A 22,039-nucleotide genomic window follows, 5' to 3' on the forward strand; every position below is an offset into this window, starting at 1 on the left:
TTTGTTGGGACATGAAATTTATCTACATTCATTTTATTATATATTTCTACTCCTAAGGCCACTTCTTTATACCATGATTATGATAGGGTCATACAAAATCACTTTTAAGATATCTTTGGTATATTATTCAGAGTGATGGCGAAATAGATGGGGATATTATTAGTAGAATTGTTGGCTATTAAAAGAGAAGCATAATTTTATGTTAAGTGTTGCATAGAAGAGGATGCTCAGGTGTGTGAGTGTCTTTACTCGTAGAGATAGATATGAAATTAACATATACCTAAAAAGGTTGGATTAGCTCTAGTGGTAGATAATATTAGAGAGAGTCACATTAGATTAATTGGTCACATAAAATGGCAACCTTCAGATGATCTGGTTAGGAGAGTAGATGTATTAGATTTAACCTATGTTAAGAAAGGTTGATGTAGACCTAAAAAAGTCTTAGTTGTTCTTAAAGCTCTTCTAACCATTTTCTTTATATACAATAATGTTTAAAAACCATATAATGCAGTGCATTATGAAATAATCAAATTATTAATATTTAGACATCTAAATATCTTAACTCTAAATATCTTTCTGGGGTTACTTTTAAGGAATGTTTTGATCATAATTAGCTAAATTGGCTCAAGTTATACTTGTGTTTATGATGGTTTAAAAAAATTAGGCACATCAATTAGGAATTGTTTCATCAATAACCATCTTTAAACCATGGATGAGTATTAGTGATTCATGTAAGAAAACTTTTAAACAATAACTTCTATTCTCGAGGTCTTTTTTATTAGTCATTATTAGGATTCTTGGTATAAAGATAAAGTACAATGTTCTTTTAGAGTATTTCAACAAATTTTTTGGGCAACTTAAGGAAACCAACCTTTCAGATAATTTAATTTTGGCAGACTTATACAATACTAAGAAGATGGTTTCTAGGTTGCACTTTAGTAATATTAAAAATATTATATGGATATTAGTATGTTATATTATAAGTATGACTTAACAGACACTTCTTATCACCACTGCAGTGCACCTAGATTTAAACCAAATTCTATAAAATAACCAAAAAAGAAGAATGTTCCATTTAGTCACTTATATTACTTACCCATCATTCTAAGGTTACAACATTTATATCATCCATGATCTCTATAGCTACACATATGTAATGGCATCATAAACATTTTTCTAAACAAGGTATTCTAACTCATTCTTCAAATGTGGGCTAAAAGAACATTGACCGAACACACCATACCTTTATTTTATACTGATTAAATTATTAGGCCTGAGGTGTTATAACTACAACATATTCGGGGATTATCTTGTACCTATTACTTTAGGCTTCTTAACTAAAATCCATTAAGTGAACAAAGTATATTTTCAAGGATTTATATTTAACTTGATTGAATGAAGAGGAATTAGCCCTTAGTAGAACATTTAAAATTTAATAAAGGTGACATTGTCTTAATTAAAATTGCTTGAACCATTACCCCCACCATTCATAATAAGCTTCATTCTAAGGCAATTTGAATTAAGGAATGATAACCTTTGCAAACTTGAGAAGATTTTTTCTCCTAGTTTTTTTGACTCCATGATGTTCGTGCTTGTACATTTATCATAAAAGATTAGAGTGGGTGGCCTAGTTTAATATCACTGGATATGTCCACTTGAAAGGTACTTTTCCTTTGCATAAATTTTCATTTTAAAATTTTAAGGAAACATCTTACTAAAATCCCCATTACTATATAGATATTTAAATAAGTTGAAAAAGGCAGTTAATTAGAAAGTGCACCAGCAAGGTTCAATATGTGAAGCATATCTCTCATATGAGACTAAACAATTTTGTTCCCATTATTTTGAATCACTTCTCCAAAGTTGTAGGACAAAAATTCCTTGTAATGTGGGTGTCGAAGGGGAGAGACAATCTTTGTCTACATTATTAATTTATAACTCATAGGGGCAGCCATAAAAAATATGCATATTAAGATATCTAACATAAAGCAAATTAGAGCTGCTCTATAATATACCCTCCTGAATAGATAACAAGTTAAGCCCTGCTTAGAGTAGGTTATTCCTACTATTTATAATTGATGTTTTTTTAACATATACTTAGCCACAATATAACTAACATTATTGTTTCATAAAATGTTCATTAATTCCTACTCTACATAACAAATTACTACCTTGGAGAAAAAAATTAAGGTGGATTTTCTAAAACGGTTCAAGTCATTAGTATGTTTATACTTAATTTATCATGTCAATGCTTTAAGGATTTTTGACATTGAACATGGTTCTGATTCAATTTCACTGAATGCATTAATTTGGTTCACAATCTAATAAAAGTGTTGTTGGATAAGGGTTTGCATGTTCTAGTGTGGGTTCCCATGCAAGCAGTTAACATTTTGCCTATTTTCCTTCTGAATGGATATAGATTGCATCCCAGTTATAGCTAGATAAGTACACTTTACCAGTTATCCAACCAAAGTGTGGGATAAAAAATATTTTCTTGTAGTTATTAAGATAAAATAGAAAGGCATCATTGAGATTCCTATTACATTTTAAGTATGTCATTAATAAGATAGAATGTAAAACATTAAGGAGCCAACTAATGATGTTGATAACCATGTTGTGATAAATGAGAATGCATTATAAGTAGATGAGGTTGGCATTTATAGTGATGATAATAGTGAGGTGTGGGAAAATAAAATTTTATGTTTAAAATATAAGCAGATTCAGAGTGCTCCTATTCTTGTGATCAAATATGACATTGAGAATAAAATACTATCTCGAAAGATAGAAAAATTATTCTATAAAGGATTTAAATATAAAAAAAGGGAGAAATCATTCACTTTCATAATCAAATAAAATAAAATAATAATATACTATCTCAAAATACATATATGTCATTCTGAAATGGTATTTAAAGAAGAAAATGGAGTTTGAAATTCTATATTTCTGTTATCAAAAGTAATAATAATAAAAATGATATTCTACAAAGTGATTTGAATACAAAAATGGGTTTTTTAAATCATCTACATTCCTTGAGATTTTTTCCCTACCTTATGAAAATATGATAGGTTTATTTTAATCTTGAGTTATAGATTCCCAATAAAGGTAAACCTTTCTTATTAATCACATCTTAGGGGAATTAAATCTTTTAAGAATACTCTTGATTAAAGTAGTGGCAAAGTTGTATTTAGTTTTCAGCGATAAAGATAATGATGAGAGGTAAAGAACTTTCAAAGGGGATAGGATCAATCTGGAATAGTTTTTTTTGGAAGCTAAAGGAATAAAGAGTAGGGAGCATTTTAAGATTCTAGGATCTCCTAAAAGAATTCTAATCTATCATATATTTGGCTTTAATATTTTAGAAAAAAGATTTTATGTTTGGGTTGATATTTTATTTTATATTTGTGATTACATTTCTATAGGGTTAAAACTTATGATTTGAGGTCTGTCATAGAACCTAGACCAAAGGTTGGCACCATAAAATAGTAAACCAAACCAATATAAGTGTGGTGAATGAATTTTTAGACTTACATCTTCCTGGAGTGAAGAGCCACTAAATTACATAATCACTTTAAAACCAAGCTATCTAATCATTATAAAAAATGGATAGGTTGTTGTTTAAGAATTTGAAATTTAGGGTCGATATACAGAGTAAATCCTAAGTGGCCCTACACTAAGAAATGGTAGTATGCTTTAAAAACTGATGCAATTAAATTTTAACTTTACTTTATTTCAAATGTAATGCATGCTAGTTAAAATATCATAAATCATGAATACTTAAAGTTTTTAAAAAAATGCTTAAAAATAATTTTTTAGAAAATATGCTTCCCTAGGTTCAATACCTCAACCTCATAGGTTAGATTATCTGAATTCTACCCTCGGGCGGGAAAGTGTAAAAAATAAGGATACAAGTATGAAAAATGTATATGAGACCTTGAATGGTCTATGGTTTACTTTCTTAAGTCGGTTATATTTCTATGGTATTTATCACTATAATTTTATTTTTAAATTATGTGTAGAAGAACTCTCATTCCTAAGAGCCTAACAAAATTCTTGGTACAAGCACTTGCAAGAATAAAACCTATGAAAATAGATAGTTTCTATTGTGCAAATAGTGTAAACACATCAACAAAAATAAAAAACCCATGTTAAAAGTTCCACTAAATATAAAACCCAGAACCTGCTCAAAGTATAGTGGCCAAGCTCCACCAAAAGCAAGTTAGATTCTACACCTATGAAATGATGCAAGTCTTTTAAAATAAGAAATTTTTATTTCAATCTTTTTTTCCTTATCTTTAGCTTGGTTCTTTTGCTCAAGCTCTTTGTATATCCACCCCTTAGAGTTTTGAAATATAAAGAAATCTCCATTAAAAGATGTTCTTTTCTCTTTGGACCTCAAATCATTAGGACAATGCCTTATTTCATAGACTTCCACAACTCTTATTTTAATGAGTTACTTTTTAAAAAAATTACAAAGACTAAAACTCCTTCCATTTTAGTGAAGTGTTTGAATTTGTAAATAATCAAAAGACATAATTACAATCACAATCACTTTGTTCATTTTTAGCAACCTATAGCTTGGCCATGATTTTGTTGATGAAGGGCTAAGTAGCAAAAAATACTTTAAAAAATTCTTATTATTTTCAAATCTGAATTAATTTTAGCCCCTTATTATAGCCTTGCATAAGCATGATCACCTGGAAAAAAAATGATTAGAAGTAAACATTCAAATTGTTCTTAACCTGGAAAGTATCTAAATGCCCATCAGTGATCACATCATAAACAACATGGTATAAACATCATAGTATAAGCCTAAAAAAATTCTTCACATAAAATCATAATAGCCATCTCTCATTCACATACACATCACTTTTACATCACAAAAATCATATGAAAAGAATAGCAGCACAACCTAAAATTAGAGTTGGTTGTCCTAACAAGTCATCTTAAGTGTGTGGATGTAATAAGCTCTGTAATTTAGATATATCCTTCGATTTATCAGTATTTGAGATTTTCCCAGGATTTTTTTTTTTTTTTTTTGAAAGCTAATGAAATTATAATTTAAGTTTAAGATTTAGTATTTTGAGATTTATTTTAGGATATATTTCAATTATTGGAGTTTATATTGTTCATTAGTTGTTTAATGTATTTTAATCCTATGTTGCGCTATACTTACGAATGATAGTATGCTTATAAAACTAATTCAATTAAATTTTAGTTTTACATTATTTCTAATGCAATGCATGCTAGTTGAAATACCATAAATCATGAATGATTAAAGTTTTTAAAAGGCTTTAAAATATTTTTTTAGAAGAATATGATTGCCTAGGTTCAACACCTTATTGTTTGTTAGCGAGTTACGAGCTTTGTATGAAAAGTGCAAAGCAATTATAATTATTTTCTTTGGAAAAATTTGAGTATTGGCTTTTAAACTTCTTTTAGTTTTGTAACTGTACTCGTCATTATGAATGATATGTCACCTTAGACGGTGATGATACCATTCCCTAATATGTTCAAATTACAAAACTTCAAGCCTCATCTTGACTATCAAAGTAAAATTTAGGAGAGAATTACATGTGAATCCAAAGAGCCAATATGATGTTCAATCTTATGTTTAGCTATGATATTTAGAATGCTCTATCATCAATTATTATAGTAGGATCATCATATTGAACTACATATGATCCTGAGGCCATCAAAATTGCATTTAAATACACATCTAACTACAATAATCTAGATATGTTCATTTTTCATTCAACTTGTATTCTGATGCCTCAATAAGAAATTGTGTATACATTTCTTTTGTAAGTTGATAGGTACCATTTATTATTAGATATCCTAAATATGACAATAATGTTCATTCTTAATTTTTATTTTCGCAAAGAGAATGATTTTAACTTCGTCCCGGGACGAAGTGGCTCTGGACAAATTTCGTCCAGACGAAATTAATTAACGTCCCCGGCGACTGGTCCTCGGGAGAATTTTCGTCCAGACGATCCATGCAGCCAGAATTGTTTTCCTTGAACAACCTGTACCGATCGTCCCGGACGATCCAACTTCGTCCGAACGAACGTGGAGCAAAACTGATGTTACATAAATCCCCTATAAAGGTAAGCCTTCATTGTTAATGACCCATGAATACCCTAATGATGGCCATGTTGAATGTAAATCTTAACTAGAGGGGATCATATAATTCCAAATGCCTTTAAACCTCCACAAAGTTCAAACTTCCACAAAATACTAATATTTCCATATAACCCATGAATACCCCGATGATGAACATATTGATAGAAAATCTCAACCAAAGAGGATCACAAATATTTAAATAGTCAAAATGCCCTCAAACACCCATAAAATCCAAAACTCCAAAAAGCACCAAAAATCAAAAATATTTAAAATTAAAATCAACCATCAAATGCTTAAAACAAAACACATCCACCCTCCATAAAAATTTGTCGAGGTGGACAAATCTAAAAACTACTTAAGCTCAAAATGAGCTAATGCCAAATAAAAAATATTATTAAGATCAATTCTCATGCTATTTTTACCAGCAAGGATGTGGCATGTGTCTTCTAACTAGTGGTTTTGCCGCCAAATTGCTCCTCACCATTGTTTGGCTTCTAAATGGCCCCATAGGTAAACGGTTATGACCAGGATCCTTTGAATCGTGTGGTTCGCCACAAAATGGTGTCATTATATTACAGTCCTGGCCAGTACCCCTATGCTCCCTAATAACATTAAATCTTTGAGATATGAATCAATAGGATATTATCGATAAGGCAAAAAGCCCTCTATTAGCTAAGGCAGATTTAAATTTGTCCATTAAAAAAATATTCACCCCAGGTCTACAAGGTACCCTTAGACGATGCAACCCATGACTGCTAACAATGATCCTTCTATTAGGTTGGGTTCGATTGCCTCCTCTAACTAATGACTAAGTAGACTAGACCGTGATGGCCCGGGATGACAGAACCATGGGATCTTGATCGGGCTCATTATCACTTGCCCGCACCCCCCCACCCCCCCCCCCCCCCCACACCCCACCCACACCCACCACACACAAACCATCCGCTTTAAGTGTAAGATGGTGAAAATTCTAAATTTTAAATATCAAATCTTCAAATATCCAAACCAATAATGTTGATACTATATATTGGATATCACATATCAACGGGTACGACGTGTTCATCGATGATTAACCTTAATCGAAAGTTCTCCCTCATAATCGGTAGTGGTAATTAATTAAAGGGGTATGTGCCTATAGGAAACCAGAACTCATATCATAAAGTCCTCACAAAATGAGGGCGAATCTCTGGGTAGTTTCTCATCTTCAAACCTACTATGGCTTCTAAAAATTTATCCTCAAACTTAATGCGTTAAAACTCCCCTTGAAACCTAAAGCAAAAAAGCGAGTGAGGGGAGGCTGAGGTGTGAATTTTCGGAGCCCACAAAACTATATAGGATTCTTCGTTCCTATTGCGTAAGATTTGGAGGCTTCTCGGCTCAATGTTTATCTCAACAAATTAGAAAACGAATAATTTTTTTTTATTTTGGACAACATATCTCACTATCGCATGTTTTTATTTTGGTTATGATCAATGCATGTGACAATAAGGCTTCATTTGAAAGAGCTTTTGGCCACTTTTTTGTTGCTTTTACTTATTTATTTATTTCTTTTTTTTGCTAGGAAGCTGTTGTAGAAAGTAGTAAGAAAATAATTTGGGGCAGTTTTCTTATTACTTTATAAATCAACTTTTTATAAAAAAAAATTCTTAAACTAAGAATTTTTTTTCTAAAATACTACTTTAGAAAGAAAAAAAAAAGTTGTCCTAAAAAAAAACCTAAATCTTAATATTTTTTTATTTATTTAATTGTTTAATATATTTTATATTACAATCCCTCCAACTGCTATAAAATAGACTGCCTTATGCTTTTTTTCTATAAAGTGGTGAATTTTTTTCTTCAAAAAGACCTTTTTTTTTCCTTTTAAGAGAATTTTTCACGTAAGCAATTTTATGTCGGTTTTTCGTGCTCACTTATTTAATTTTCTTTATTATAATATTTGTAAAGTCAAAACATTATCAATCAGAATTCCTCCTGGTTCATTCCTTTACTGATGCATTATTTTTTTATAAAAGAAAGTTTAAAGTGCACTACATTAATCCTTTTTAAGCTAGTGGAGATCGAAATCATTCATGCAAAGTAAATAATATGATTCAAATTTGATTTAATTTACTTTCATATTATTTAAATATATTTTATATTTACATATATAGCATCAATTCTTATTTTTTTCTAATAATATTTTTTTTATCTGAGTGTTGCATGGTCAAATAGTTAACATTTTAGTGAATTATTGTCAATAAAATCTAATGGTTTATTTTTCTCTTCAAAACTTCGTTCTTATTATTATAAATGAAGCCCCTCGAATACGAATTTATAAAAATGCAAATATTAAGGCTTAGTTTGGGACGACTATTTTTCTGCTTCTTAAAGCAACTTCTTTAGCAAAAAAAGTTTAATTTTTGTTCTAGAAAGTTGCTTCATGAAGCAGTAAGAAAGCTGTCTGGTAAGTGATTCATAAGAAGAGAGAAGCAAACGCTTTGTGATATTTATATTTAGCTTGCACTATGTCTATTTTTTCTTATTAACAAAACTAACACTTAAGTGTTTTAGGTCTTGTTTGGGATGGTGTTTGCTTTCTAAAGCAACTTCAAGAACAAAAGTTTTTGAACTAAATTTTTTTGTACTAAAAAACTGCTTTAGAAAGCATTAAGAAAGCTGTCCGAGATGAACCCTTAATAAATTATAAAAACACAATCAAATACTTCATGATTTAGTGCACTATTGATAATGAAATTTGATGATTTATTGGTCTCATCAAATCTTTTTGCAATATTATTCTAAATATAGAAGTATATATATAAAAAGTAATTTATAACTATACAAGATTTAAATATTTCAAAATGATATTTTTTATGTTTTCTTCTATAATTCTGGAGATATGCATGCAAAGCATGATTGCATGCTGTGATATCAAATTCCACCGAAAAAAAAGATTGCAGACCTGATAAGAGAAGCATTAGCCAGCAACTAACAAGAAAAGGAAAAGAATATAAAGTGATGGACTTTTTATCCCTTGCTTTAATTCTCCTCATAATTTAAAGTGCAGGACACATGAAAAATACTAATCTTGTGAATTCATTTGTATTATAAACCAAAATTTTCTTCCTCATCTCGATTAGCGCTAAGGCCTGCATGCACTAATTATTTAAAGATTATTTGATTAATTAAGATAATTAGAGATTAAGAAGAGATTAAAGTTCTAATTCAAATGGCTTGTAAACTTTTTTTCTTTAAATATCTATTAGCTTCTTGTATAGAATTTGGCATGCATTATTAGCTTTGTGTGATCTTATCTGTAACAAATCTTGTGCGAATTTATTTATAATTATCTTTATGCCCTTATTCAATTAATAAAAAGTTTAAAAGAAATAAAAAAAAAATACTAAAGTGAAATTAAAGATAAGAAAGCCATCATTGATTATCACTGATTTCTTAATAACAAAAATTTTAAAATTCAAGTTGAAAAAGTTTCGCTTATATGCTTTAAACAAATTTTTTGGTCTGGAGAATTTTACAAACTTTTACATGTTTTAATTGATAAAAATCTATTTAAAATATTTAATTAACATAAGATACTTTAGGCTTAAGATCACCCTGCACATAATATTATTATTATTTATTATTTGATGCAATTCCAAATTGATATTTAAATAAAATAATATCAAATTTTCAAATTCGTAAATAAATAAAAGACAAAGAATTAAACATGCAAAACATATGATGAAAAATAAAATATATTTAAAAAAAATTAAAGGGAAAGAAAACATGTTATTATATAATATTAATGAGCACGTGTGACATATGATTAAACCTTTCCTTATTGGGATTTGGGAACTGTATGGAGCTGAAGTTTCCTTTTTTTTTTCTTCCATGCATTAAAGTTCTCATATTTTTAATAATTTGTTCATTTGTTGTATTAATATGGATACATCAAATTGCCAATACTAAGTTTGAGCCAACCCAACTATTCAGAAGAGGTCAGTCTTATAGGTCAATCAAATCGAATCAGATCGATCAAAGGCTTCATATTAGTCATATATATAGAAAATTTTAATGCATATCTCATGTATATAAAGAGTTTTTCCATCTTTAAATAGCAAGTCTCTAGCAAACCTTAAGACACAATAACTTATTTTTCTTGTTCTCTACTTTCAAGAAATAAAATCTGAATTGTTCTTGTAGTCTCTCTCTCTCTCTATTTTTTTTTACTAATCTTATAGAAAAACTCAAATATCACGATGCATTTTCCGATCTTTTTCACATTCTTATATATGTTTATAATTTTAAAATTTTGATTGAATCTTTTCTCAATAAACAAAAACTTAATGTAAGCATATAAATCTATGTTTGTGAAAAACGTAAAGAGGCATTTTAACACACATACTTCCCTTTTTTTTTTTCTTATAGAAGCTTTTTTTTTGTTAAATCCCACGAAAGGAGCCTACGCGTTAATATCAAAACAGAGTTACAAATCTTTAAAGGTATCAAAGCAGTCTGAAAATACAGCAATTGAATCAGAACCTATGGGCCTCGAGAACCAACTAATTACACAAAGCAAAACAAAACAAAATCTAAAAAAACAAGCAACATGAGCTCCAAAGCTACCATCAACCAGTCATGCAGCCTCCAAAGCAGTTCGTGCAAAAAAAATAAATAAAGAAAAGGCCAAGAAAGCAAAAAACGAGCATAGCATAACAAAGTCAACGATGCATCCACCACACCACCATAACCACCATGAGTCCAACAAAGAGCAAAAACCTTTAAACCGAGCATAAAGAGCCTCATCACCCCATCTAACCAAAAACCCACAAAACTAGAAGTAGATTATTGCTTACTTCCACCATTAGAAAAGCTTTTATGAATTTTACTATTCACATTTAAACTATATAAGTCATAAAAAGCCTTCAACTGCTCATCCAAACCCTCTCCAGCTTCCCCACGAGGCAAAGAAATATGCCCATCCAGCCAATCCGATTGTTCCACGCTATTTTTAAAAACATTAGAAGACAATTTGGCCTTTAATTCATCGGAATACATAAATTCAATTGGCACATCAACAAAATGTTCCTTCTCAATCACCTTCAAGTTACAGGTCAAACCCACATTTTCATCACAATCCACGGGCACATAAGAAACCATAGAAGACACAGAACCAATAGTGTTACTAGGCACAAGATCAGAGGAAATGACATTACCACCAGAATCCAAAAGAGCAGCATATTCATTTCCAACTCCAGACAAGATGGGAATAGCACTGACAAAGCAAAAAATTATCAATTTCCAAAACTTTCATAACACCTACCTATAATGCATTATTAGAATTCACAGGCACTATGGGCTGATCAACCCCCACAATAGTCGCTGGTTCACCACCCCCACAAAACAGGAACCAAATCAGTTGCACCATGATCAGAGACCCCACAATCCTCTCCACCAGCACCAAGCGGAACACTATTACCCCCCACAAGAGCAACAGACGAAAACTCATTCACAGCATTTACATCCTCCACCTTCAAATTATTAATAGGCAAAACAAGAGTAGAATTAGGAATAGCAACATTAAATCGATTAGCCTTGACAGCAATAGCTTGCCCATCAGCAATATTAAGAGAATTAGCATTAAGAGTCATATTCTCCTGGATAGAAGTCAAGAGGGGACAAGTTTCTCTCAAAATGACCAATACATTTACAATAAACACAAAATTGAAGAAAGACTTCCATCTCAACAGGTTAAATATACCCAAATTTTTTAGATCAAATCCACACTCTATCAGGATACTTTTTGGTGATATCAAGTTCGACCAACACATGTGCAGCAGATAGACGAGACCCTAAAGAAGTTGCATTGTCAATCTTCAAAGGCCGCCCAAAAAAAGTTCCCAATCCATGAAGTATGTGAGGGGAGAAAAGGTTTGGCCTCAAGTTTGAGAAGAAAATCTAGATTGGGATTACATGTGACTCAACACCAATATCAACAAAAGGGAACCATTTAGTTAGTTTCGTGTAACAATTGCTAACGAAATAGGATCGGTGACAAAAGACCCTGCTATAATTTAAATCGTTCACCAGCTTAATCAATACATGTATTTGATCCAACAACGTGACTGAGACTTCACCATTCAATTTGAGTTGAAAAAGAACCTATAGATAGAGCCGAGGGAAGGCCACCGCAAGGGGAAAAAAACTAACCAAAGAGAATTTAAGGGGCGATGCCAGCGAGAGGATCTCCTCCTCCGAAATCCAAAGAGAGGGAAAATCTTGAAAAATAGTTGATTTTAACTCCGGAAAAAAACCAACCGAAGAGAATTTAAGGGGTGATGCCAGCTTATTCTTAGTAATCCTTGCTGGAGCTATTTTCTAGCTGGTAGTTCGGGTTTGTCCGATCTTAATTATTGGTTTACTACTACTTGTTGCATTTCTTGTTGGAAAGGTTAATTATCTGCATTGGTACAAGAGGTGGTTTGGGAGGAGGTTATCGTCTATCTACCATTTGGAGGGTTTTAGTAAGATTCAAGTTTTCTATGGTGTGTACTGAAGTCCTTTCTTTTTGTTAGGCTGAAGATTTCTGGATTTGGTTTTTGGTGAGATTTTTAGTTCTCATTATAAAGGCAAGAGTTTTTCTACTAATAGATCTCTTTACTTTATGTCTAATGTCTTTTTTTGGAGAGTATCTTGCAGGGACTTATCTGATCATAAAAGCTTCAAGGTGTGCAAGGTACCCTCTTTGTATTTGTTTTATATGCTGTTCTTTTTTGGTCTTCAATTTTGCAGGAAGTTTGCGCTGAACGTGATTTACTTGAGCTTCCTTTTATGGGTGATGTTCTCTCACAGCCCGTGTTACTTATTAGGTCTTTTTTGTAATCTTAGGAAAAGGAACCACTGGCTCGTAGGTTTTATTTCTTTTTATCTTGTAGCTTGTTTGAGCATTAGTGAGCTTGAGGTTCTTTCGAAGGACCTTGTAACCGTTTTTTTTAAATTAACACGTAGGCCCTTCTGTGAGTTTTAACCAAAAAAAAAAGGGCGATGCCAGCGAGTGTTCTAGAAGCTTCTATATTCAAGATAAAAGCTTCTTAATCCTATTATTATAACATTTTTTTATAATTGTGTTTTTTATCTAAAATAAAAATAATAAAATCTAAAAGTTTGAAATCTATTTGAATTATTTGAATGACATGTATGCCTAAGCTAAAGCGTAGCTATAATTGAGAAGTAGTGAGTTTTAGAAGGACAAGGCAACCAAATAATAATATATTGGTTGTGGAAACCAAACGGCTAAGAAATGGGATGCATAAATGTTGAAAGCCAAGTTGGTCACGTGTAAGCCAACACCTACCCTTTCTTTTTGTCATTAATGCTTTATAATCGTGATAGAAGAGCTCAGATCGAGTTGCATGTAACGTATATTTATACACCACATCATAATACATCTGGCAACCATTAACGTAAGAGAAAATATTATTATATTAAGAACTTAACAAATTTCTTGTTAATTAAGATAATTTAATTTTATATAAAGTTTAATAATTGTTAAGAACAAATAATGTTCTCTCTATTCCATTTTAATAGTTGTGTGCGTTTATGTCAGATAAAAATTCCACTATGTAGAATTAAAATATATGCATATATACTTTTAATACATCTATATATTTTTAATAAAAAAAAATTGTAAATCATTACTAGTTTATATGTAAATATCTAAAAAATATTTTTGCAAATAAAAAACTCAAAAGTTAATTTGCAAAATTTTATCTATCTACGCATTAAAGAGATTTTTTTTTTTTAATATATACATATTTTTAATCAAGCATTATAAAAAATTAATTTAGCATATTATGATTGAAAATATTTTTAAAAATATGTACATGTTTTAGTAGTATTTTTTTCTTAATTCTACATAATGGAAGCTTCGTCTGTCATAATTAAACACAGAAGTATTTAAAATGAAATAGAGATAACTTTATTGTTGCTTAATAATTATTAAAAAATAAACAAGAAAAAATGATTTCCCATTAATGCATAGATACATAAAATTTTCTGGATTAACTTTTGAATTTTGTATTAGCGAAATTATTTTGTAGTTGTATATCTATATAGAAATTAGTATTGATTTATGTGATTGCTCTCTTTTATTATATATACATAATTTTTTTTTCCATAAAATTTGGGTTTTTTTAGGCATGCTCGGTGTGCTTGGTGGAAGATCTGTGCTATGCCACCAAGCCAGTATGGTCCACAGAGCACTATCTTTACTCTCCTATATATAAGGCAAGCAACTTCAAATGTAGGTGCAAGCCAAGTTAGTTTGTTCTTCTTCAAATTACTTAGCTAAGCAAGCTTTGGGAACGGAGAGGGGAGAAGAGGGAGCAAATAAGGAGTCCTTTCTCTTTTTGCAATCCATCTTCGTCCTTGAAAATGGCTGGAGGCTTGTCTTTAGAACATCCTTGGGCTTTTACCTTTGGCATATTAGGTATATATGATCACCATAATTGATTAGCTTCCCCTTATTCCCTTTTTGCTTCCTAGCCCCTCAAAGCATTCTCAATAGTTTTCTTCCGGTCCCTCTTGCTCCTCTACTTCACTAACAAATTAAAAGAAAATTTATATTCTTACTTTCTTTTTTCTTTGTTCCACATTGTCTGTTGGTCTTTTCACGGCTTACCATCTTGTTTCATTAAAGTTTCATTCTCTTGGAGCAAAAATTCATAGAAGAAGTTTTGCTTTCTCTCTCTTCTTGCAGAGTTTGAATAAGATGACAATCTTTCTCACATATATGTACTTGTTGTAGGTCTGCTCATAAATAGAACAAATAAAATATAATATATATTTATACAATAATCTGCCAAAAGAATTTTCAACCCAGCAGAGAATTCCTATGGCCTACACCAATAGAGTATAATAATAATATTATTATATCTAGTTATCAATCTTATAAACTAATATAAACAATATCACTGATACAGAAATTTTTATTTTTTTTTACATATAAACTAATATACTGATGAATTTAATTTATTTACAGGAAATGTTATCTCATTCATGGTCTACCTTGCTCCACTGTAAGAATTTTTTTTTCCATTGCAAACCCTTCGATAGTGAATATTTTACTATTATATAAACTAACATGTTACACATATGATTTATTGCAGGACAACATTCTATCGTGTTTATAAGAAGAAATCCACTGAAGGATTTCAATCTCTTCCATACGTTGTGGCATTATTCAGCTCCATGCTTTGGATCTTTTATGCATTCATCAAAGGCCACGATGCGCTTCTTCTCATCACCATCAACTCCTTTGGCTGTGTCGTTGAAACCATATATATCATCGTGTATCTCCTCTATGCTCCTAAGAAGGCAAGGGTAAGTATTTTTCTTAATCATTTAAATATTCTGTTTATACTTACTTAAATATCAAAGTACTAACCAGCTAACTTCAATATTAATCATGTTAGCTAGATACTCTTCAAAGTTCATTAATGTTTATATTTCATTAAATTTATTTGATTATTAATTATTATTATAATTGTATTCAGGTGCACACATTGAAGATGTTCTCGCTCTTAAACTTTGGACTATTCTCTTTGATAGTTTTGTGCACTCTGCTCGTCTCCAAGGCTTCCCTTCGACTAAAAGTTCTCGGCTGGATCTGTGTTGCTTTCTCCGTCAGCGTCTTTGCTGCTCCTTTAAGCATAATTGTATGTTATTAAGACCATAACTAATCCATAAAACTTTTTTGTTAAATACTTAATTTACCGTAAATTATAAGCTTAACTAATTAATTTGAATTATCATGCAGAGGTTGGTCATTCGAACAAAGAGTGTAGAGTTCATGCCATTCTCCCTTTCATTCTTTCTCACGGTGAGTGCAGTGGTGTGGTTCGCCTTTGGCCTCTTCTCCAAAGACATCTACGTTGCGGTAATTATTATTTAATTGCGACCATTTAAATAATTAAATTATTGATATTAACATCTTGATACTAACTATGCTGAAATCTGGCATACAAATATTTGTGTTTATGTAGCTCCCAAACATATTAGGATTCACATTTGGGGCGCTTCAAATGGTGCTTTATATCATCTACAAGGACACCAAAGTTCCTGCAAGCTTAGCAGTGGATAGCAAGCTTCCAGAGAATATGCTCGAAATCTCGAAACTTGGACCCTGTGAACCAATTGATGTCGATGTAGCGACCAAGCCACATGCCACTAAAAATGAGATGAGCCCTGTATGAGGGAAAATTATTCAGTGCGGAATCCGAACGTGTTTGGAGGTGAATCCGGGCATTCGGATTCATCTCCGAACAGTTCGGATTCCGCGAAGTTGAAGTTATTGAGTTGCAATTCTATCCTCAAATGGAGAACACTTCCTTTATTTTATCATGGTCTTGTCAATAATGTAGTGTTGGAGGGATAGAGATTGTGAAAGAGAGAGAGGGTGGATTGTGAGAATTTTCTCATATATTCTGCTTTCTTTCTTCTCAGTCTCTAATTCTTCTTATGTAGTTATGGATGTTAAGAAGTTTGTTGTTGTTATCCTTAACTTATTTATCGGAATTAATGAGAATAAATATATGTAAGCATGATTCCATTAGCAACAAGTGATGCTTTCATGCATGAACCAACTAATCTTTGCCTTCTGATACTTGGAAATGTACTAAGCCTAATATAATTTGAGAGGGTGATTCCTTCACATTTTATTATGTTTCATACGTCACTAATTGCAATTAATTTTGAACATCTTTATTTATCATGCGGCTTAATATATTTATTGCTATTTGAGACTTGCGTGTACGCTAAAGTTTTATTTGGGACAATTTTCTTCTTACTTTCTAAAATAATTTTCTAACACCAAAATTTCTAGTTGAAAAATTTTTGAATCAAAAAGTTGTTTTAATAAGCAGTAAGAAAGCTGTGCCAAACGAAGCCTAAACCACAATAGAAATTTTAAAAATTAAACAAAATGGTAGCTGGGATTTTAATGTGGAACAAAGAAAATAAATTTTAGTGGCTAATTACAAAAAAAATTCACAGAATTTGATCAGTCATTATTATTTTCTAATACAATTATTTTTTTTTAATTGTAAAAAAATAACGGTCAAAAGCTATCTCAAATAAAATCATAGTATTACAACTTGAACATTCAAAAAATATGAAGATGGTCGAGTATCAAGAAAGGCAGGACATATATATTCTAATTTATGGTTTAATCAGAGAGGTTTACGCAGGAAAAGGTTCAGACAGTTCAGAATTTTATTGTTATTTTTTTCGAAAAAAAATAAATTTTCCTTTGTTTTATTCAAATTAAAATTATTTTTAATAATTTTTGTGCCGTTCTGAACAAGGCTAAAGAGCTCTGCTTCTATTTTATCAAACTTTTGTGATGTGGCATACCAAAAAAAAAAATTCTGAAGCCTAGAATATGGTTTATTGGGCTAGCAATATTTCGATTAGATGGGCTGGTAACTGTTCATCCATGTTAGAAATCTATTGCACTTATGGATGTAACTATTTCTAGTTTCCACTTCATGATATTCAGCCACTCATGTAATGTTGGGGTTCTCCATTTTTATTAATGGTTTTGTGTTACTCTATGCATCAAATTGGGCCTGTTTTCTTTTCTTTGACGTCGATCCATGCTCACGACATTTGATAGGATGTTGAATCCAAATTTATTTATGGATGACACACAATGTTACTAACTGGCAAACTCTAAGATGGCGACCTTGAAACTTATTTGAGAATGGAGAGAACAAATCTACCAGAAGAAATATCTAGTATAAATTCTCAAAATGATCCTCTTCACCCTTTATTTATAGGGATCTGAGGGTTGTAGGAATGGCTTTATTTGCCAGAATAAAAAATACAACAATTAATGACATTTTATATAGATTATCCTAGGCATGTGTCACCTTCTAGTTAGCTTAAATGCAAAAGATACTATATAGCCTTGAAGATTTGTCTATGGGCGAGTTCAATAGTGCTACATGAGTTAGTTTATGAGTATTGAGTTGAAGGGGCCTAGCCTATAGCTAATAGATGCTTTCGAGTCGCCAGCAACCTGTGTTGTGTAATATCCATCATTTAAAATTCTGGTAATTTATTTTTAACAATCATTAATTTTAAGTTAATTAGTACTTAAGATTCTTAGAAGGTTGAATAGAGAGGAAGTAACTAACATTGGGGTCTAAGAAATGAAAACCCAAGTTTTAGAAGATTTCTTTGTGGGTGTCGCTATGCCAGAGTTGATAGTGCAGTAGCATTGAGCTCTCAAAAAAATAAAAAATAAAATAAAAAATGGTTTTGGCAAGCGCTGTGGCAACGGGTCTTAGGTGAGCTTATTCTGGGAGAATTTTAAAATTCATTGTAGGCGCTTCGGGGATGGAATCAAGTGTCGTGTCGCTAGGTCAAAGTTGATGCTTTTCAAATGTCACAATATCTCAAACCATTTTGGTATGACATTTATATGCCCAGCTTGCTAGAAAAGAAGAGAGGAGGAAGAGAAGAGAAAATAGAATGGAAGAGAGAGGGATTTGGAGTCCAAATCTCAGGATTCGTCCGTTATGCTAGTTCGGGATATGGTAAAGCTCGAGGTAGACTCGCAAACCACTATTTCTGATTTTAATTTCAATAAGTTTATAAAAGATATGAATGAAAAATATATTTTTCTCATGTTTTATGACATTTTTATTGTGTGGTTTTGATATGTTATTGTAGTCATTATTGTTAATGTTTTGGCTATGTGAAATCTAGTTTCCAACAGTTGGATTTTCCTACATGATTTTTTTAGTATATTATTAAATTGAGGCTTTTGCGATAAATACAATAATTATATAAAAGCCTTGAAATATTCACGAGAATTTTCTTTTGAAGTTAGAAATTGAAAAAAGACAAGTTCAGTGAGTAGTTTATTTTATAAGTAATGTGATTGCTACTGGAAATTCAAGCACTTGCTGAATAATGCATTGAGTACTGTTACATTACAACTAAATTCTACATTTTATGTCATTGGGAGATATTCTACTCTGAAATGTTAAAAAGTGTAATTTATGTTATGTTACAAGGGACCTAATAAATATATTCTTCTAGCCCTGTCTTCCTGAAGCAGATGTGGAAGGTTAGGTAATACTACAAGTATTTTTCTGGCCCTATCTACCTGATCAAATTGTGGGTGGGATTCTGACTCTACTTGCTATATCTAAGTGAGGCAGATATTAGTGGAAAGTAGAGCTATAAGAACGTATCATTACATGTATATTAGAATCATTGTATTTTATATGCTAAAATTTTAATGAATTAAACTTAAGAAATGTTCTAAAATATAAATTATTGAACTTTGAATTTCTGCATGAAATCTATTGAGAAAATAAAAGTGAAAGTGAAATGCAAGCAAACCACTTATTATGAGTATTTTGTGCAATATCTAGTTCTATGGAAGTGACTCTATGGATATGAGAGTATAAGTGCTAATTTTGAGATCAAGTATATATAGAAACTCTAGTAAATTAATTTTTTTAAATACTTTACTTTTTTGTAAGTCTTTATACTTTCCTTTAATCAATTACTTTTAAATATTTGCAATGTATATGATACCTTTAAGGGGTGAAGAAGAAAGTCTAATGAGCTAGTGAGGCTCACCTTATTATTTTAAATTTTTTCAGGCTAGGGAAAGACTTTAGTAGAGTGAATCGGATTAAACGAGGATTCACTACAATAAACATTATTATTTTCGATGGCCAAAATTTACCAGAAATGAACGTTAACCTCAAGAATATTGAATTTTCTACATATTTTCAACAGAAAATGGGTCGACAGTAAAACACGCATCGGAAATAGATTACCAACAAAAATAAGACCACATAATTATTTCCAGTGGAAATGTAGTCTGAGAAATAAGGGTTCAATATAGTTGTTACAGGTAAACTTTTTGCTGGAAATACTAACGATCAAGCCGATGGTTATTTTCACCGAGATTTCACCGAGAAAATCGGTGGGTATCCCCAATGGAATGGCCGCTAGAACTTCTGGAGGAAATATTTCGTTGGAACAGTTATATATAACAATTCATTGTATCATTGTTACTTGTGGATAATCCAGTAGAAACATGTAGCAGAAAAAAAAAATTGCCCTTCCTCTTTAATATTCTACAACACAACATTCATATAAAACATAAATATATTATACTCACATTTCAACTTAATTTGAATAGAAACATTAATGCATCATGCCTATAAAAATCTTTCTGCATATAAAAATATATAATATAAAATATTTTTGTTAGCTTAATTAAAAAAATATAATATATAATATATATTTATATTAGTAATTAATATCAAAATCCCTAAACCACAAGTTGCACATTTTCTTTGAAATTGTTTTCCATGAAATATAAGGAGTGTGCATCAAACTTGCTTCATATGATATCATGTATCTTATGTGTGGGCTACTTAAATGGATAAAATCTACACAAAATTTGTTAGGAAAAAAAATATTTCTCAAATTATCTTAGTAAAGTTAAGGATGTCCTTAGTACGTATGTATCACCCTCAGGTGCAATCAACATGCACCCATCTAACATTTAGTTTACTGCAACCAGGGTAAAAGGTCCACCTGTAAAGGGATAAGGTGGTGGTGGGTGGTAGAATTACAGGATATATGGTATATATGAATGAGTCAAAGAGACTCCATGAGAAGGTGGTGGGGAGTAGTAAGGGTAGAAGGGAGCACTGTGCATAGGGTCTGGTGAAGGAAAGTAGGGGTCTGGTGATAAAACTTAGGACTATCAGCTGGAGGAATAGGTAAAGGTGGGCTTCGCTAGCTTTGAATTCGAATGGTAGGCTGAGAGGTCCCCTTAGTACGTATAGGACGATCGAATAAGCCACTAATCACCTTCTTTCACCTGCTAAAGATGTTCTTAATCAATATCAATCTCCGGGGGGTTCATCAGTACTAGAAGCCATCTATAAATAATATTGAAAAAAATATTAGTAAGATATATGTATAAACCTAATCTTATATTTTTTATTATGTAGCAAAGGTAGGATGTGTTCGATAAAAGTATTTCCAGGCATCTGTTTCTGACAGATGTGTTAGAACACCTGCTTGTGAGATATGTTTGTATGTCATTTCATATGTAGACATGGGGAGCGACCCTCTGTGCTAGTTTGTGTCTTAGTATTGGGGGAATCAATAGAAAACATTCACAGCCAAAGGTGCAAAGATGATAGTAGGTTGATTTTTTATTTTAGCGGAGAGATGTTTTTAGTGGTGAGAGATGGTATCTGGTTTATGAGGTATGTGTTGTAGAGAAGATGGCAGTGGCAAGGTTTCGTGGTAATGCCAACTGGTTGCTGTGAGAGGCGGGATGGTGGTGTGACGTTGATGTCGAGAAAGCAGCGAAGCCATTAGCTCTTAGGAGCTTAAAGACTTGAGATCTCCACATAGGATAGTTGTCATTGGAGAGTTGGATAGGTACTATTTTTTAAACATTAGATATGATGACAAATTTGAGAGAGGATGGTATGTTGGGGTTCTCAGTTGAGGTGTCGATGGAAGATTCACTGATCTGAGAGGTTGTGCAATAGGCCATGGCTGCTGATGTAGGCTTACATGTAATTTGATACTATGAAGAATCTTGATGTCCTGAACTAAAGCATTTTCCAAGGCGAAGTAAAAAAGCAAAATAGTGAGTAGGAAAGTGAAGATAGTAATTCCTGTACAAACATTTTCTTCTATGTTTGTTGTTGTGAACAGTACAGTGTATATATAAGTAAAGGCATGAGATTGCTTTACACATGTATGGTTGAGATGCTTTTGTTTGTTATAAACTAAGGTTTGAGATTACTATATCTAATTAGTGGTTGTGGCTTGGCTAGTACTAGTGATGGCATACTCATATATATATATATAATACTTCCAT

General features: G+C 31.5%; 1 protein-coding gene across 2 annotated transcripts; it reads left to right on the plus strand.

Moving 5' to 3' along the window:
- Positions 1 to 14,413: 14,413 nt before the first annotated feature.
- Positions 14,414 to 16,823, plus strand: LOC110098835 (bidirectional sugar transporter SWEET14-like). Of its 2 annotated transcripts, XM_028693294.1 has the most exons (7): positions 14,414 to 14,590; positions 15,143 to 15,179; positions 15,270 to 15,483; positions 15,657 to 15,818; positions 15,920 to 16,039; positions 16,146 to 16,384; positions 16,427 to 16,823. In XM_028693294.1, exons 1-6 carry the CDS (start codon positions 14,536 to 14,538, stop codon positions 16,353 to 16,355), a joined length of 798 nt encoding a protein of 265 aa, XP_028549127.1. In that variant the 5' UTR covers positions 14,414 to 14,535; the 3' UTR covers positions 16,356 to 16,384; positions 16,427 to 16,823. The 2 variants fall into 2 exon arrangements, with proteins under 2 accessions (XP_028549127.1, XP_020681431.1); XM_020825772.2 differs by having other exon boundaries at positions 16,146 to 16,823.
- Positions 16,824 to 22,039: the final 5,216 nt, after the last annotated feature.

Source organism: Dendrobium catenatum, unplaced genomic scaffold (genome assembly GCF_001605985.2).
Source record: "Dendrobium catenatum unplaced genomic scaffold, ASM160598v2 fragScaff_scaffold_249, whole genome shotgun sequence".
NCBI classification, from domain to species: Eukaryota; Viridiplantae; Streptophyta; class Magnoliopsida; order Asparagales; family Orchidaceae; genus Dendrobium; species Dendrobium catenatum.

Excerpts from the sequence above, each read along its gene's own strand:
- LOC110098835 (XM_020825772.2), top strand. The coding sequence starts at position 14,536 with ATGGCTGGAGGCTTGTCTTTAGAACATCCTTGGGCTTTTACCTTTGGC. Across the intron at positions 14,591-15,142 it reads TTTTACCTTTGGCATATTAG|GAAATGTTATCTCATTCATG; the intron begins GTATATATGATC and ends ATTTATTTACAG. Across the intron at positions 15,484-15,656 it reads ATGCTCCTAAGAAGGCAAGG|GTGCACACATTGAAGATGTT; the intron begins GTAAGTATTTTT and ends AATTGTATTCAG.